This window comes from Canis lupus, chromosome 16 (assembly GCF_048164855.1).
Source record: "Canis lupus baileyi chromosome 16, mCanLup2.hap1, whole genome shotgun sequence".
Taxonomy (NCBI): Eukaryota; Metazoa; Chordata; class Mammalia; order Carnivora; family Canidae; genus Canis; species Canis lupus.
This window is the reverse complement of record NC_132853.1, coordinates 4,987,679-5,006,099: the sequence shown is the minus strand read 5'-3', so window position 1 is coordinate 5,006,099 and position 18,421 is coordinate 4,987,679. Positions and strand designations below refer to the sequence as shown.

General features: G+C 47.5%; 2 protein-coding genes across 14 annotated transcripts in view; both read right to left on the bottom strand.

Moving 5' to 3' along the window:
- Window positions 1-8,601, bottom strand: part of GARNL3 (GTPase activating Rap/RanGAP domain like 3) — a 146,528-nt gene extending 137,927 nt beyond the window's left edge. The window contains exon 1 of one of the 2 annotated variants that reach the window (XM_072777984.1): window positions 8,459-8,601. In XM_072777984.1, the coding sequence (XP_072634085.1) occupies window positions 8,459-8,469 (11 nt within the window). In that variant the 5' untranslated portion in view covers window positions 8,470-8,601. Of the gene's footprint in view, window positions 1-7,788; window positions 7,945-8,458 lie in introns of those variants that run through there. The other variant, XM_072777983.1, reaches the window with a different exon arrangement.
- Window positions 8,602-9,876: 1,275 nt separating this feature from the next.
- Window positions 9,877-18,421, bottom strand: part of RALGPS1 (Ral GEF with PH domain and SH3 binding motif 1) — a 294,614-nt gene continuing 286,069 nt past the window's right edge. For 4 of the 12 annotated variants that reach the window (XM_072777974.1, XM_072777973.1, XM_072777979.1 and 1 more), the window contains one exon: window positions 9,877-14,535. In XM_072777974.1, the coding sequence (XP_072634075.1) occupies window positions 14,506-14,535 (30 nt within the window). In that variant the 3' untranslated portion in view covers window positions 9,877-14,505. Of the gene's footprint in view, window positions 14,536-16,815; window positions 18,293-18,421 lie in introns of those variants that run through there. The other 8 variants (XM_072777969.1, XM_072777970.1, XM_072777968.1 and 5 more) reach the window with 5 other exon arrangements.

Sequence of the window (18,421 nt, the reverse complement as noted above, 5' to 3'; positions counted from 1 at the left end):
TTAAGTCTCAGAGTCTGAATTTAACTTGGGGTATATGTGAACCATTAATAAAAGTCCATCAAATCACAGATGTCCTTCCTAAGAAAGTTTAGTTAGTGATTTCTTTTTCCTAAAGTCTCCTGGTATCCCTTTTTTCCCCTACGTTTTTTCTTTTATTTCACTGTGATTTATAGTCGCATTATGGAACAAACAAAAACCTTGATGAGTTCTTTCAAAAATTTCCTACCCGAAATCCATCTGTGCACTTTCAATGAGGGAGCCACAGTACAGACCACACATGGCTGAGCACTTCAAATGTGGCTAGTCTGAATTGAGATACTGCAAGTGTAAAACCAGAGTTCAAAGAAAGTATTGAAAGAAGGAAATTATCTTCATTATTTTTAATACTGATTATGTGTTAACGTGGTAGTATTTTGGATATATTGAGTTAAACAAAATAAACGATTAAAATTAATTTTACCTGTTTATTTTTACTTTTTAAGATATGGCTAATAGAGGGGGTACCTGGCTGGCTCAGTCATGTAGAACATGCAACTCTTGATCTCTGGGTCATGAGTTCAAGCACCATGTTTGGGGTGGAGGCTACTTAAAAAAAAAAGATATGGCTACTGGAAAATCTTGAATTCCATTTGTAATTCTACACATTTGCTATTATCAGAAGTCACTGTCACTTGTTCTTTTTCACTTAACATATATGAACATCCTAGATATCTTTTCAAGTCAGAAAACAAAGATTGGCATAAAATTATTAGTATTGTATTGATGTGCTCCCCATGGACTTTTTTTTTTTTTTACTTTTATAAGCAATCCTACAGGAGGAGCCTTTAACATAAACCTCCTTGGGCAGTGACACCTCATTGCTCACTCCCATTTGCTTCCTGTCCTCTGAGATCTCAGCTCTAGAGATTAGCAGATGTGCAGCTCACATTTTCCCATACCTCTACCCTTGCACATGCTGCTTTAGAATTTTTTTCCCATAGGAAAACCAGCAGTGAGTCTCACTGTACAGGCCAAATCTCTTATAATTTTCTTATAGCATTGTTTGTCAGGCTTCATCTCTGTTTAGATATTCAGCTCTGGAAACCAGACAACCAAACATAATTTCTCATACTAACCTTCTAAAGCGAAACAAATTTGACTATTGTCTTCCTCCAAGAAAGGAAGCTGGTTTGTATTAACTTAAACTCTTGGTGAATAATAAAAGTTGTTTTTTCCCTTCTCTTAGGAGAACAGACATAATATGAAAATTAATTTTCTTCTGTTGGCCCTAAGAGCCCATTATGTCAGCCTAATATAAGACAGCTCTTAATAATCCTTCCCAGGAAGACTGCTGCTTTTCCAAAAGAAAACTGACAGCAGTAGATTTATTTGTGATTAAATACTTAAGGGCCCGATGCGGACCAGAAGAATAACTACATAATATAGAGAAATGAAGATTATGAAAACAGTCCATGTTAAAATAATTGTTTACAAAACTACCTGGGGGGGGGCGGGGTTTGAAAGAGTCTCCTGGAAAAACAGAAAAAAAAAAAAATCTAAGAATCTGAAAGTCAGGAGAAACATAAGGAAGAAGAAAGCAACATAATGCATAATGGATAATTCTTCTTTTCTGACTCTACCTTGGCCTTAAAATCCATGTTCAGGAACAAGAAAGCATTTGTCTTGGCATCAGATTTGTTCTCACAAGGAGTATATGCATTACTAACAAGGAAGCCACTTTGTACAAAGCAATATTTGAGAAAGTAGAAAATATGTTTTTTTTTTTTAAGATTTTATTTATTTATTCATGAGAGAGACAGAGAGAGAGGCAGAGACACAGGCAGAGGGAGAAGCAGGCTCCATGCAGGGAGCCCGATATGGGATTCGATCCCAGAGTATCCAGGATTAGGCCCTGGGCTGAAGGCGGTGCTAAACCACTGAGCCACCCGGGCTGCCCAGAAAATATGTTTTCTATTTGTGACTCAAAATCTTGTCTATGTAGGGCTCTGCACCCACTGTGGCTAAACTTAGTAAGCATCCTTTAAATGCTCAACTATGGTCGTCTTTTACAATGAGAACTAAAAAATACAGAAAACCCAATGCTGTGACTCTGGGTGGCATCTGGGTATCTATTTTGGAAAGTTTCCCAGATGTAATGGCATTTTTCTTTTTTTTCTTCTTTCCTCTTCTTTTTTTTTTTTTTTTTTTTTTTTTTGACCAACCCAGTTTCCATTCCACTTCTGGTAATAGCACTATGGTTTTTCCTTTGGGCAATCACTGCCTCTTGGTCTCTGTGAATGGAAGTGATCTAATTCCTCAGTTCTGGGTATGGCACTTGACCCAGGCCTAGCCAGTTAGCATGTCCTACCCACTTCTAGTCAAAAAGACTGGTTCAGGGATGAGTATGCAACACAAAAGATCCCATGAATTTCAAGCTTGGGAAACATGCTCTAGAACTATTGAGAAAGAGGCACTAACTTTCTGCTGGGATTGTACACTGGTAGAAAGTAAGCCCAAAATGTTAATTTTCCTTGCCTCCATGAGGAAAGATCTTGAAAATAAAGTCAACCCTGAAAATGAAGAAAGCCTATGGATGATAAAAATAGAGCACCTGGATCTACCCTCTCCCACAGCTTGCTTGGTCTACTCCACAATTTTGCAATTCCATGAACCAATAATTTTTCTCTGCTTGTCATTCACAGACCCTGATAATCTTAAAAACAAACAAACAAATCAACTAGTGAGGTGCTGGTCACAAAAGATGTGATGCATTATTAGTCCTGCTTGTAGCTCAAAAACTGTTCGATGATCACAACTGGGTAGCCAGGAATAAGAACCACTTGACCACTGAGTCTACACCCCACAATCCAAGCCACCACGTTTCACCTGGCGTCACAACCAGCATTGTTGCTGCGAGTAGCTATGAAAGCAGAATCATGAATGATGAGTGGTCGCTATAATGAGGCAAACTTTGACTTTCCTATTAGGGAAAGACAATAGAGTTGCCCAATAACAAAAAGGCTTGCAGTAGTGGGCTCCTTGAGCTTAGACGTAATAAGCAGAAGGTGACTGGCGACGAGGGCTGTTATAAAAAAGATGCCTCCATTGCCCTAGTGGGGTAGTTTCCAAAGTCTGTCCCTGGGCCAGCAATACTGTAAGCTTGTTAGAAATACAATTCATGGACCCATCCCAACCCGACCTAGTGAATCAGAATCTGGGGGGTGTGGCCCAAGGAACCGTTTTAAGAAGCCTTCCTAGTGATTCTCATATATGTTAGGTTTGAGAACCATTGTATTAGATGAGAGCGAGCCCTGGTTCCCAAACACAGTTTCCTGAGCCCCAACCCCAGAGATTCTGATTCAGCTCACTTGGGGGGTGGGCTTGAGAATCTGCATTTCTAACAAGTTGATACTGCTGGTCCAGGGGCCACACTCGAAGAACAAAGAATGAAGAACTGAAGAACTGCTCTCTGAGAAGCTAACCCAAGTGATGTCTACAGTTCTAGTCAATGTTGACAGTCTTTGATCTTTACAATTTGCCTTTCAAATTCAATCTGACTGTGTAACCCTGCTAATACTGTGGCTTATATGTGGTTTGGCTCTATGAAGTGTTGCAGCCAAAATGACACAGCACAGCGATAGAGGAGTAATTAAAATAACTCAAGTTCATTAACTATTTCTTGATCACCACAAAGTCACGAAAGATAACAGGTATATGCCTTATATATATCTTTGAGCAACAAAAACAACAGGCAGACCTATAGCCTCCCTCATCCAAAGTAGGTGTTTCTGTACCTCTCACCTCTAAACACCCCCTCAACGTATTTTATCAGCCAGTTCTCACCAGTGCCCTGTGTACCTACATTCTTCTCAATCCCTCTCATCCTAAATCTGCAGCTCAAAAATGCAAAAAAGCAGGGTAGGGCCTTGCTCTGAGGATGGGGAAGGAGGAAAACTTGAATGGGTAAGGCTAGAATTTTAATGAGGCAAGAGGAAGGTTGAGAACTTGCACATAAATGTGAATCATTTTTGTCCAGAAAATTTGCCATTTGGTAGTGCTTTGTGACAGATAATGTTTTTAGCACTTTGCATAAATTAGTTCATTTAAAGCTAACATTGGTCCTGTGAGATAGGTGTTACTGTCATTTCACAAGGGAGTTAATCAAGGGTCAGAGGATCAAGCAACTTGGACAAGGACAGCCATATGACAAGTGAAAAGACAGAAACTTGAACCCGGTGTGTCTCCCTCCAAAGCCCTTGTTCTTGAACACTATCGGATACACCTTCCTACAAAATGAGGACAAACACATCTAGGGCAAGTAGTTTGACAGCATCAGTGTCTTGCTCTGGCCCCCAGAATTCCCATCTCTCTCTCTCACTGCCACCTGCCCAGATGCCTAAAGCCTGGGCCACACCACACACTGCTCCTTCATACTCATCACAGGCTGTGTCTGCTGGCCAGTTAACTGAGCTGACACAGGGTATTTAGCAAAGACAGCTGCCATTCTGAAAGTCACGCCGTTTTTCCTGATGTCAACATGATTGAGTAAATATGGCTAAACCAGATTCTGAAAGGCCCTACACAAGAGGCAGTGGTATTTAAACTTGACACAACAGGAAATAAGCAACTGAGGACTTGGAGTAAGGGAGGCAAATCTGGCAGCATGCCCACAAGTGAAGCTGAGGCTCTCATCCCTGGTTGTCTGTCAGAATCACCTGCAGAGCTTTCTGAGCATCCATACACCCGATTCCCACCCTGGACTTTCTGGAACAACAGACCAGCTGCAGAGACCCACACGTGTATGTGAACACACAGGTGATTTTTCTTCTCTTGCCCCTAATTGTCCCTTATGCCAACTCAACGCAAGACAGCTGTTAATAGTTTCTCTTAAAAGTGAGGTAATTTGAATTAATGGATTAAAGAGGATTTTTTTTAAAGCAACAAAAATAAAAGAAATTGTAGATGAACATTGATCTGTTTCAAGTTAGGAAATCATTTTCTAATGAAGCATAAGCAGGAGGAATAAATAGATTTGACTAAATTTTAAAAAATAACAATCTGGAGCACCTGGGTAGCTCAGTCGGTTAAGTGTCTGCCTTCCGCTGGGGTCGTGATCCCAGGGTCCTGGTCCTGGGATCAAGCCCCATGGGGAGTCTGCTTCTCCCTCTCCCTCTGCTCATGCTCTCTCTCACTTGTTCACTCTCTCTCTCTCTCTCTCTTTCTCTCTCAAATAAATAAATAAATAAATAAAATCTTTAAAAAACATAATGAAAACTTTATCAAAAAACACCATAAAGAAAGTTAAAAGGCAAATAATGAACTGTAAGAAATGCTACGTATTTGACCACAAAAATTTTCTTAATAGTGCTTCAATTAGGAAAAGATAAACATTCCAAAGGAAAAATGGACAAAGTGCATGCAAATATATATCATTTTCAAAAGAAATACAAATTATAAATAGAAAAAAGTTTCACCTTGCTACCAAAGAAATGAACCATTTTAGCAAATATTTATAAATGATAAAGCCTTGTATTGTGGGTGGGAGAAACAGGCACATTTATACACTCTTGGGAGAACTATTAACTGGTATGAGCTTCTGGTGGGCAATTTGGCATTATGCTTCAAAAGCCTTTAAAATATTTCTTTTTTTGGATCCAATCATTTCCATTACTTCTATGAACTTATCTTAAGGAAATGATTACCTCTTTATACACAGACTAATGCACAAAGATTTGATGTATCTTAGAGCGAAAACTTGTAATACCTGGCAAGTATGATAATAAAAAAATGGGTTAAATAAATTGTGCAACAAACATGTTATTTTTATATTCAGAAAACTGGTATCATTTCTAAGGTTTATATGATATTATCACGGAGTTTTAAAAGAGAAGAAAACCTCTGGAGAAGTCATTTCATCTTTTACGTGTGAGGTCATGGAGGCAAAGGACAGGGTGACAAAAGTGAGAAGTTGGAAGAAGAGAAAAATGTTCTAAACCAGCTCTGTCCAATATCATAAACACTGGTCACAGGTGGCTATTTAATTTAAAGTCAAATAAAATTTAAAATTCAGTTCTTTAGTTGCACCAGCCGTATCTCAATAGTGCTCAGGAGCCACAGGTGGCGAGTGGCTGTGGGATCCAACTGCACAGATAACAGAATGTTTCCATCATTGTGGAAAGTTCTGTTGGACAGCACTGACCTAAATGTTCTACCTCAGGCCTGGATCCAGCTTTTGGCACATCTCTTCAGCCTCATCTCTTGGTACATTTTTTTTCCCTCCGCCGTTCTCCAGCAGCAAGTGTAAGCAGAGCAGAGCAGAGGGACATGAGAGCATATTTGCCTGGTTCTCCCAGTCCAGTGGGGGGGAGCGGGGGGGGGGGAGACGCATTATCCAGGTAATTATACACAGCTGGATGTGGAATTGCAGATATATACGTAGATTACTGATACAGCACAGAGCTCAGGCTGGGGTTCAGGGAAGACTTCCCAGAGGAAGAGGGGACAGGTGTCAGCCAAAAAGACTCTTCTAAATAGAGCAAAGAGCATGATAGGAGTAAAGGCACAGAGGAGAAAAGGCACAGCATAGGGGAAGAATTACCAGCTGGTCAGGCATTTATTCATTCAATAGAGAGTAAATGTCTGTGTAGGCCAGGCCTGGGGCGGGCTCTGGGGACAGAGTAGTGACCAGAACCCGGATGATCCCTGTCCCGATGATGCCTACACTCTCATCAGTACTGCTGGGGGCCAGGGCACTAAGGGGCACACGAGTAGTGCAAAGGCCTCCCACCTCATGTTAAGGAGTCTGGTTTGTCAGCCTAGCTGTTGATTCCTCTTTTCGGCCTCAGTGAGGGCCAGAGTCCCACCTCCTATCTTTCTCCTTGTCCCCCACCCCGTCCCCACCACTGCTGTGGGACATGGGCAGCTCCTGAGGGGGGGGGGGGCGTGCTACACCCCGCCCCGACGGCCAGTCATGATGTGGTAAAGACAAAGTCCAGCGGGGAAGCTACCGGGGTCATCTGGAAGCGGGGGGCAGGGGGGCGCTGGAAGGGGGCGGGACGGACTCTAGCGACGCGGAGCGGGAGGAGAGAGAACGGGTCCGGCAGAGCCGAGCGGGTGGAAGGCGTGTCTGCGGAGCAAGGTTCCAGGGAGAAGGGACCCACAGGACAGTTTCAGAAGAGTTCCCTCGGCCAAACGAGGGGGACCGGGATGGGCAAGGGCTCTCCCGGCAGGGGACAGCCGTCCGCGGGCCGGAGGGGCCCCAGGGCCCAGCGCATTGGGGGGGCCACGCCGCGCCCGGATGGGCGGGGCTGTGAGGCAGCAGGTGTGCGTTACCTGCCGGGCCCGGCTGGGGAGGCTGCAGCTGGCCTGGGTCCTGGGACAGGCAGAGGCTCCCGCAGGACGGAGGCCTCCCTGGGACTTCAGGGGGCTATTTCCCGACCTTGCCCTTGAGCAATTACAGGAGGCGCCCGGCACATTCCCCACAGCCCCGGGTCAGCCTGGAGCCCTGCTCGGGGCCTGCCTCAGCCCCGGCGCTTTGGGGGCGTCTCGTCGGGTTTGGGTTCCCAACATTCACTGGTTCTTGTCTGGGGCGACACCCTCCCGCACCTGCCGCTTGGACGAGCCAGCCCCCGCGACCCGCGACCCTGGCCGCTCGGCCCTGGCTCCTAGTCCGATCTCCTCAGAGCCCCGCAGCGACCCTTCCCCGCGCCGCGGCCTCACAGCCCTCGGTCCCCTCAGGCCGCCCCCCCCACCACGTGGCCGGCGGCCCTCTTCCGCCCCTCTCGGCCGCACCCCTCCCCGCCGCGGTACCTGGGGCTCTCGAAGCTGCACCCCCTGCGCCGCAGCGCCGCCCTCTTCTGCCGCAGAAGCGCAGCGGCCGCCCCGCCGGGCTCCGGCTCCATCGCCCCGGGCGGGGGCAGCGGGCTCGGACGCACTCGGGTGGGCTCGGGCCTCGGCGGGGCTCGGCCGGCCGCTCGGCTCGCACGCCGCAGCCCATGCCCCGCCCCGCGCGCCGCCGCCGGTCCGAGGCCCCGCCCCGCCCCCACCCCGAACTCCGGCCCAGCCCACTCCCTGCCCCGCAGCCGGGGCCAGACCCCGCCTCGACCCCGCCCCGAGTCTCAGCCCCGCCCCGCCCGTGCTCCGGAGTCAGGCCCCGCCCCGCCCCGAACTTCAGCCTCGTCCTCCCCGAGCTCCTCAGGCGGGTCAAGGTCCCGCTCAAGCCCCGAGCTCCAGCCACGCCCTTCCCACGCCGGCCCCGCCGGGTGCAGGGGGCGCCGTCCTCACCTCCGTCGGGCCCACTCGCAAACGCCGCCCTGTCCCCAGCCGTCGGGCCCGCGGCCCCGCCCCCCGCTCCTAGCCCCTCGGCACAGCCCCGGGCCCCGCCCACTCCTCTACGGCTCTGCCGCTGAGCGCCCGCGGGGCCGCCGCCCTCACCCGACGGGTCGGCTCCCTAGAGCGTCGTCCCTCCGCGCCTCAGTACCTTCTGGCCATTTCTAACGTAGCAGCGTCCCTCTGGGAGCCGCCTCTCCCTATGTCCCGCCCACAGGCTCGGGCCCGCTTTTCTCTCTACAGCCCCCAGGGTTGGGGCCCGGGGCCCGCTCCCCGCAGCCGCCTCCAACCCGGCTTGGACAGGGCCCCGCCCACAGCCCGCCTTCCCCAAGCCCCGCCCACAGCAAGCCCCGCCCACCCCGCCTCACCTGTGCGGCCGCCGGGGCCCGGCCGGTCGTGCGCTGGGGTTGGACACCTGCCCCGAAGGCTAAATAGGTGTTCTCCGTAGTCTGCGTTAGCTCGCGGATCTCTCCACCCACTAAAGTGGAGCTTCTGCTGTCGCCTGGTGGCCGTTTGTGGCGCCTGACGCAGTGAGTTTTGCAGGCGACCAGTCTTGACTGGATGTGACGAACTCTCCCCAGCTGTGTGAGTGACAACCACCACAGCCCCCACCGTCTTCACCTCCTCCCCAGGTCAGATGCAGCCGTCTCAGAGCCCTTGAGCACTGCGCTGGGGCTGAGGGGAGCGACACTACCTGGGCAAATTTGGGGGTCACTGTGCCATCTAGATCGTGTGGAGGCGGTGAGCTAGGGCTCCTCAGCAAGCAGGGCTTGTAGTGGCTGGGGAAGTGTGGCTATGCTGGGGCGGCAGAGCAAAGCCTGAGGGGCACGTGTGGGAGCCTGCGGCTGGGGAACTAGCCACTGCAGTTTTGGAAGGCACTAGCTGGGAAACTGAGGCAGGCAGGGGCTCCCGTGATCAACTTGGATCATGTCTTTGGCACACATTCCCTCATGACTTTCCCACTGCTTTCACTGCAGTGCCGAGACTTCTTTGCTGCCGCACATTCCAGCCAAGAAGCCAATCTGGATAGAGAAGGTGAGAGAGAAAGAGGTAGGGAGCTTTCTACTTCTCCTTCCAGCCCCTTGAGACTCCACCTCGGTCCTCCCATGCATTTCCGCGAGACAGTCTTGTAAGACAGTTCCCCCTTTTCTCAAGCTAGAGTGGGTTCCTGGTTTTTGCCTAACATCTTGAACTCCCCCAACATCTTTTCAGACCTGGATCCCATGACTCCCCCAATTCTTTATTCAGTGAGACTGGGTTGGCTGCTGTTCCCAACTTCATCCTGCTCCTTCTCCTTTCTGTCTTCCTGCTTCCCCCGTCCTCCATGTGTTCAGCAATCTCTGAAACGAGTCTCCAAATGCCCCTGTCCCCCGTCCCCAGATCCTCCATCTCCCTCTCCGAGTGCCCAAAGCACTGACTCTGTCTCTTCCTGAAGGGATTGCTCCCATATGTCATTTCTGTTCTAGTAACCTCTAAGCAGGGTCCTAGTGCCCCAGACCTCCTTGATGTCTGTATTTGGCACAGCAATGGTTTGCTAGTGAATGCAAGTGATTAATAAATTGAGCAATATTCATTGGAAAACACATTTAATTTCAAAGTAAACAAAGATGTTTGTACATTAAAGTATTTAATTAGTGAAACAATTATCAGTGTAACAAGCTGAAAAATACAGCAACTTGATACAAGACTGAGGTAACAAAATACTTCACCAAAAATCTAAAGAATCCCACAGAGGGCTGATGTTCAGTGGTTATTGCGGGTGAGACAATTCACAAGAATTAGAGAAAGTCCTTACACAACTGCATGCAGGGGGTCTGCTGGAAAAAAAAAAAAAAAAAAAAAAAAAAGACAGCCCAGGAGTAGTGCAACAGATTTAACAAGAAACGAATTAAAATGTAGAAACGGATTTTCAATTTACTTTGAAGAATACATAAGAAATTGAAAACTACTCTCTATGCAACATTTTGAATGCTAAGTGAAAAACCATGCATTTTGGCACAAAATTTATTAAAGATTATGCCATACTAATAAATTAATTACTAATATCTCATTACTGAATGGTCACAGTCATTCAGAAATGGGTAAAGAGATTAATGATTATAAAATGGACAGATGATCCTTCGAGTTGCTGCTGCAAACAGGGATTTCCAGGCTGCCCCCAGCGTACACACACTTGTGCAGTACAGGACTCCGAGGTAGTCCACGGTACAAGTCCTCAACACCCAAGAAAATGCAGCTCTTGCCCATGCTGTACTTGCATTTAACATTGAAATTAAAACTAAAAAGCCTCTGAAGTAAATACTGTGAACATTCTGACCCTACTCTTTCATGCCACCTCAGAATCCTTCTCAGTATGCCCAACCATAGCTCTGTGCCAGGGTGTTCTGCGACAACCAGCCTCTAGGACAGCGACTCTATCTAATTCTCCTTGCAACTGAACTCACAGATCAAGAGGCTATTCAGTCTGTTGAGCATTTTTGAGACCTTTCTGGAGGAATGTGCACAGGGTTTTTTACCCAGTGTTAGCAGAGAGGCAGGGTCTTGTCAGAGAAGATGCCATGGTGAGGATTATTTGTTTGTTGAATGTGGTCAGCTCCACCAGGGCAAGGATCAGGTCTGCTCGTTCTCAGCCATTTACAGTATATCCTGGGTAGAGCTTGGCACACAGGAAGCACTCACTAGAGTCATGGATGGATGATCCATCCATGGATGGATGAATGGGTGGGTGGGTGGTTTTGCACAGAGAATGCTATTTCTAAGGGACTCATGTAGATTTTTTTCTTTCTTTTTAAAACATGAAATCACATGTCAGTATGATGTGAGGCTGGTGAAAGTCATTTATTAAAGTCACACAAGATAAGTTAGGTTGTGTTTTTAGCAATGTTCACCTTGTTTACAAGCATGAGTAATGTGGGTGCAGAGTTGTAGCCCCCACCTGTGGAATGGAATCAGACCCCACTTGTGAAAGGCTTCCCATTTTCGGTCATCTTCCACTTGTAAGATGGCATCCTAAAGATACTCGTCTTGGGCTTGGAAGGTGGGAGAGGAAGATAATGAAAGAAATACTGGCCATTTTGGTAAGGAAAAAGATACTTTATAAATCCAGTAGGCAAGAGAGAGGGGGTTCTTTCCTAAACAGAATGCCTTCAAGTATCTTCCTCTTTAGGTTCCATGGCGAGACAGGGTGATGAATGGGCTTCTTCAGGGAAGGAAGGGGAGGCCGCACTCTCTCATTGGGCACACTTAGAACATTATTTCTACTGCTCCTGTCTGAATCAATCCTACATGAAGCATTTCAGTTGTCAGAATGTACTTGGCTGACCTTGAGTTATAAAACATGTTTCAACTGAGAGGGGTGAAAATTATTCTCAGGGAGAGGTGCGTGAGTTGTTCTTGGAGCATCATAATGATACCAATTACCTATTCTACAATTTGTAGACAGCATCCTATAATTTTCATTTTGGGGCACCATGATCTGTTTGCTCAAAAAAACCCCAAAAACCTAGCATATGCATGCAAGACAAACCACCTTCGATGGTTTCACAAACATTTGTGCATTATGGAAAAAGAGCAAAACCCAGAAATGCTTCCCTCCAGAGTGAGAATCCACCCATGGATTTCTCCCTTTTTGGGGTTTGTGCCTGGCCTCCTCTGTGCCAGCCTGAGAGTCTTCTCATCTGCTGCTAGAGGGACAAACCAATGCAGGCAAGACAATCAGCCCTTATGTGCTTGGCCCTGTGTTCCAGCTGGGAGAGCCCAGCATCTTTTGGCCCGCCTCTAGGGCTCTTCCTCTCCATTCAAGGTTCTTACCAGCTCTAAAGGCCTTTGCCAACAAGGTCTAAGCAGATTCTTCAGGAGTCCAAGCTAAGAATGTTTCTAGGAGGGGATGTAGGATCAGTCTCAATTAGCGAGCAGACTAAACATTTTGAAAAGACTTGTAATTGTGCTATTTCAAATTCAGCTCAGAAGAAAATATTTGTGAAAGATAAGAAAAATGTGTAAAGGGCAGAAAATGCTCTAATTAAAGGAAGCCTGAAATTCTGAGGGTTTTTGGATTGACATCTATAGTATTTCATTTGAGAAGAGCCAGGACAGTTGAGAAGCAGAGAAACCCAAGGAAAATAAGTAGCTGATTTTCCAGTTTTGCACCTTTCTCTGAACTTAAGACTTAAAAAAATATTAACAGGTAGAATCAGGTTCAATGTAGGTTAAAGCGTTAACACTGCCTGGTTCTGGTGAGAGGTGTTGGAGTGTTTGGTGTTTTCATTTGGCTTCTGGATGCCCATTTGAATAGTCACCAATGTGAACTGGGTGCATGCAACCAGGCCCCAGCTGTGTGCAGGTGTATAGAGCACTCATGGCCAAGGTTGGATGGCACCAACTTTACCACCTGGAGCTCCTCCTGGCACAAAAGCATTCTAGACTTTGCTCCAAAGGAGGGTTAGTTGCTGAGCTCACTAAGTCTTGACCATAAAATAAGTCTTGAGCTCACTAAGTTCCTGATGGGAACTGCTTTCCTCACCAGTTTGTTAGAATTTTCAGGAGTTGTCATCGTTTGATCAAAATACAGTGGTGAATCTTTGGTCATTTTAAAATTTACCTATCACAGTTTACTGTTTAAGATGTTGTTTTGAAGCATCTTGCCCAGAAACTCTTAAGGGTGATTTGATGTCTTGGAAACCATGATAGCAACAGGGACCCAGGAGTTCAGAAAACCATTTCAGGGTTTCCTTCTCAGAATTTAGACACCCAGATTAGAGAGAGAGGGAGGGAAGGAAGCTATGGTGATAAAGCTACCATAAATAAAGCTAACTTTTATTCATTGTTTTGAATAAAGATGTATTTGTGCAAAATAAAAGTCACTCAAAAATAAGACAGTGACAGGTAAAGGACATTGTTCACGTGAAGAACTCTTAACTGAATGCAGAGCTGGGACTGTTCACTCTCCAGGGCTTTGCTTTCTTGTCACCACGGTCATCAACAATTGTGCCCTTGGATATGGATATGGAGAACTTGCTGGTGACCGCGGTTGGGGGCAAGATTGAGGGAGCTTAAGGCTTCAGCATCACTCAGCTCCCCAGTGTACCCAGGAATCCCAGTGGGCCCCACCCTGGCAGTAGATGATGGGAGCAAAGCCTTGGCCTGCAGGAGAGGCTGGTGCACAGTGGCTTCTGTGCAGCTGTTCTCCGTGAGCATGGCAGCCTCCGAGTGCTTCCGAGGAAGCTGGGAGAAAGTCTCACAACTTCCCGTTCTGGCATGGTCCGGGGGGAGAATACAAGGGCTTTCAGACCCTGCAGGAGAGACGGGGGTGGGAGGAAGCAAGGAGGCCAGCCCAGTCCACAGTCCTGAAGCCGGGTCCTGTCTCAGAAAAGCCAACAGCAACAAGGCCTGGAAGGGACCCGGGGGGGCGGGGGGGGGGGGGCAGAGAGCAGGCCTTCCAGATGAATAGCACCCATAGGAACAGAAAACAAGACACAATTTAAGGCATTGTTTGTTTACAGTAAAAGAATGCAAGGAACCCTTAACATAGGAGGAATCTGGGCTCTCACTCTGACCTTCCTTGGTGAACAAGGCTATCACATAAGGTTAAAGCAGGGCCTCAAAGCGAATGAAAGATGTGACATCACAAGTCTTGTGCCAAAATGCATGTTTCTCGAACAGTTCACACTCGCTCGCACTCACACATACATGGCACACACACGCAGAGGATGCTTTGGGGGTTGTACAAAATCTGAGGCAGCCCTGTGGGCGAGCGACCCCATGCACTTGGGGTATAAAAAGCCAACTCCATAGCCTGTTCCTTCTCTCTGGCCCCTCATGCAGGTTAACACTGTCCACTCTTGTGCAGGAGAAAGCATGGGGGACCCAACGTGGGCCAGGTGCTCTCTAGTCGAAGCAGCAGCTGGTGGACGGACGAGGGCCCAGAGAGGGAAGGTGGGGTGCACAGTCTGGGGCCTGACCATGGCCCTGTGTGGTGGTGCTGAAGAATGAGTGTCATGAGAGTCGCTGGGGATTGGCAGGTGGACCCTGCACTGGTGAGCCCTCTGGACCGTGAGGTCGCAGGCCGAGTCCCCTTGAGTCTGGCTGTGCGTCACCCAGCACCCTGGCCAAAAGCCTGTGCCCAGGACATGCGCTTCGCCACCAGTCCCAGGCTGGGCTCCCAGAAGCCTCTGAAGTCACGCCAAGTCCTGCAGAGACTTACTCAAATGACATAAGGTTTGCAGGTACCTGGAAGAGAAAGCTCAGCCTCTTGTCAAAGTTCCAATCTTTTGGAATGGGACAGGGGGTGCCCCTAAGGGAAGGGATCAGGTCTTTCCCAGCGAGTCTGCGAATGAGCTGGTTGGGTGAGAAAGAGGGCCTCGCGAGAATAATGGCCACCGTTGTCAAGTGGCTGCTGTGTGCCAGGCACTTGACATCATCATGTCCTTCAGTTTTCCCGACACCCCAAGAGGCAGGTTCTGGAAATGTCCCCATTACAAAGATGAGGACCCTGAGGCTTAGAGAAGGGAAGCCCACTTCGAGTAAAATGTGAGGCTAAGGTCCCAGAGCCCACGCTGTCATTCACTTAAGCCTGGCAGCAAAATAAAACTGCACTTGGAGCGGACAGGGGGTAAATTCTGTAGGAATGGGCACAAGCCTCTGGAAGGAAAACCAGTGGGCAGGGGTGGGTGGGGAGGGGGTGGCAGGAACTGATAAGCAGGAGCACTAGGAGGAGTGATCAGGATGCCAGGACCCCCAAGACCTTCCCATAGCTGTGTCCCCAGGACAAAATCCCAGCTCCCCTTGCTGGGGAGACTGCCAGCCCTAGGTCAGGGTGCTTCCCTCACCTTTCAGAGCTGCCCCCAGCCCCAGGCTCCCCAACCCGGCACTGCTGCAGGGTTCCAGGGGATCTGATGAGAAGCAATTTCATCAAAAATAAATCCATCTTGGTGTCAATTTGGTCAAGGTGATAAATTGGAAAAAATGTATCTCCTTCCACCAGGAGATAGTTATAAGAATGGTCACAGCAGTACTGTTCAAAATAGCAAAAAGCAGGAAATCATTCCTGGGATCACTGCCAGAAGAATTAATTAAAAAAAATATGTATCAGTACAAACAAATGAATGACAGCTATACACATTGACACAGATGAATCTCAGGAACACACTGTAGGAGAAAAGCAAGTCACAGAAGAAAATATCCAGTTATGGTTCTATTTTTAAAAAATGTTTTTTTAAAAAAAGGTACCCCAGACAATACATTAAGGAATCAAATACACATGATAACATTTTAAAGGAACAGTAAATAAATCAGGAAAGTGGTTATGAGGTTCAGGCAGATGGGAGGCACACAGAATTAGGAAGAGGCCCCTGGGGGAGAGAGGTGTTCTGAGGCCCGGGAAGGTCCTGCCTTTAGGCTCGGTGGGCAGGGAGCTGAGAGTGGTGGTCTTCTAGCTGTGGTTTACGCCTTACTGACCTTATCGATACGGTTCAAGTGTATTTGGTGTTAGTACAATTTTGAGAAATGCAAGTCCACAAAAAAGAAAACTAATCTTAGTCACTGAGCTTGTCCATGGGGGTAGATGCATTTCTGTGACTTCTTTCATTATTTGAAATCTTCATGCCATCACAGGGATGTGCTGTGCTTTATTTAAATAAAATGTTGTGTGGGCTATTTTGCTGTTGCCAACTTTTTATGATCAAGTACAGTGTAGAGCAGGAATATATGGTTGAAGGTAAATTTGAAATAAAAAGGGAAAAAAGGTAAAAGAAATAAAAGATCCCCCTCCCCTAGGCCTAAAAATTGAACAAAATTCTTAAAAGTTGCAAACCTTTGCCATGGCATACTACATTTGCCATATATGAAATTCCATCTATTTGTCTTTCTGACCAAACACTTGCGCTGCCACATGGGTTTGACCCAGTTTCCTGTTACCTGCTGTGGCATTGCTGCCACCCTCTGAAGACCTCCACCCCACAATACCCCACAGTGAGAAACAAAGGGCTTTTGTGAAGGACAACCATCGCTGCTCCCAGCTGGGGCTGCTAAAGTGCTGAGGCTGTTGTCTCTGGGCAGACCCCAAGGGGCAGACCCTCAGGCTGTGTTTCCCGCACCTCCCCCACCATCCTGGGGGCCCACCTCAGAGCTGTCAGTCCCTGAGCACTGCCAGCCTCCACTCACAGGTCAGGGGGCCTACCTGTGTGTGGCAGGTGAGCTCCGGTGCTCTTAAGAATGGCACTCGGAGCCCCAGACACACTCAGGGTGACTAGTTCGGGAAAGGTCAGGGTGCTCTTCCTCTCTTAATGTGACCTGAGGCCTTGTTTACTTTGCATCACCTTGAGGTGACTGCCCACCAAAACCCTCGGCCTTCCTGTCGTGGAGATGAGCAATTACATTTGTTTAGTGTAAAAAAAAAAAAAAAATATATATATATATATATATATGTATGTGTGTGTGTGTGTGTATATATATATATATATATATATATATATATATATATATATATATGTGTAAGTGCTCTAGACCCCATGGAATTATACTTCCTTGCACATCACTTTAGGAATTTCACATACAGAGACAAACATACACCTTATAAATATGCTCATGTATTTTAATACAAATGAGATCACTCTTACATATGCTCTACACTTTGCTTTTTAAAAAAGAAAAATTTAAAGTAATCTCTGTGACCAACATGGGGCTCGAACTCATGACCCATGAGATTGAGTCGCATGCTCTACTGACTGAGCCAGCCAGGTGCCTCTGCAGGGAACATACCTTTGTGTGCACGTGTGAGTCTATCACCAGGACAAATTCCTAGCAGGCAGATAGGTGAGGAAGGGGATTCAAGTGCAGTTTATTTTGAGCTTTTTTGTAGTATCTCACATTTTCCCTCTTTCCTACTGTTTTAGTTCGTCGAGAACTTTCTACTAATTCTGCTTTCTAGCTTCCCATCATCTATAATCTGACCAGCTTGTCACCTATGTTCTCATTGGACGTGACGGATGAAAATCCTGAAGAGGACCAAACTGAGACTTCCCTCTGATTTCCGAGAACCATTCTAAGGGACCCAGAAGTCTGTGTGCTGTCCCCAGCATCCTCCCAAGACCCAAAGGCCTAGTGTAAACCAGCCTTTGCTGAGGCCCCCTCACACCTCCAGGCTGGTGCCTCTAAGCTGCTACCCACCCAAAGCTGATGCTTGCTCTATCCCCAGCCTGAGAGGGACCCATTGGGCAGTGCCCTCTTCTAGCTGGTCACTGGGGGACATGGACAGCAAAACTTAGGGATAGAAGCACCAATCTGGCAGCAGCAGCCAAATGCCTCACACCTGACTCCCAGCGGCAGGAACATCCAGCCTGCCCCATTGGGTGCTGAGGGCTGGAGCAGCCATGCCTTTCAGAAGCCTGATGGCCAGGCTGTGCTTCCAAGCCCTTAGCTCAGCTGCAGGAGGCTGAGCAAGCTGAAGTGGGAAGTGCGAGAAAGTGTGGAGCTTGGGGCAACAAGTATAGACTCTGGTGCAGGACAGACGGGGGTGAGATCTCATGAACTTTGGGAACTTGAATGAGTGTCTGCCATTCTCTGAGCCTCAGTGTCCTCAGCATAAAAAGGAGACAGTAAGAGAAACATACCTCCCAGGGGTGTTGTGGGCATTTGGCCAATTCTCACACGTAAAGCATTTCCTGTAATGCCTGGTCCTGGGCCCAGCGCAGATACACGGAGCAGCAGCCTTATTTGGCTCTCAATATTAGCTAATATTTTTATTCCTAAAGGTTTTGGGGCAGGGAGGCCCTTTTGTCAGTCTGGAGTATTTCCATGAATCAACTTTGGAGGGGAGATGGTCTAAATAGATGCTCTCTTCTGATCACTGGGGCGATACCACATTTGCCACCTAACTGTGCCCAGTGGATGTTTCTGCCGTGTTTCCTTTAGTGGGAAATACACAAGGATCAGATCCACAGTTCTTGTCTGGAGCCAGGCTTAGTTCTAAGCTTGAGCAGAGGATGCCCTGTCTCACGGAGAAAGGTTGATCAAAAAAGGGTGCCTGGGAGCATAGCTGATAGGCTCTGAGGGAAGGAATGAGTCCTGTTTTCTATGAACCCTTAGTCCCAAGGGTGGGAGAGGATATTTCAAGAGA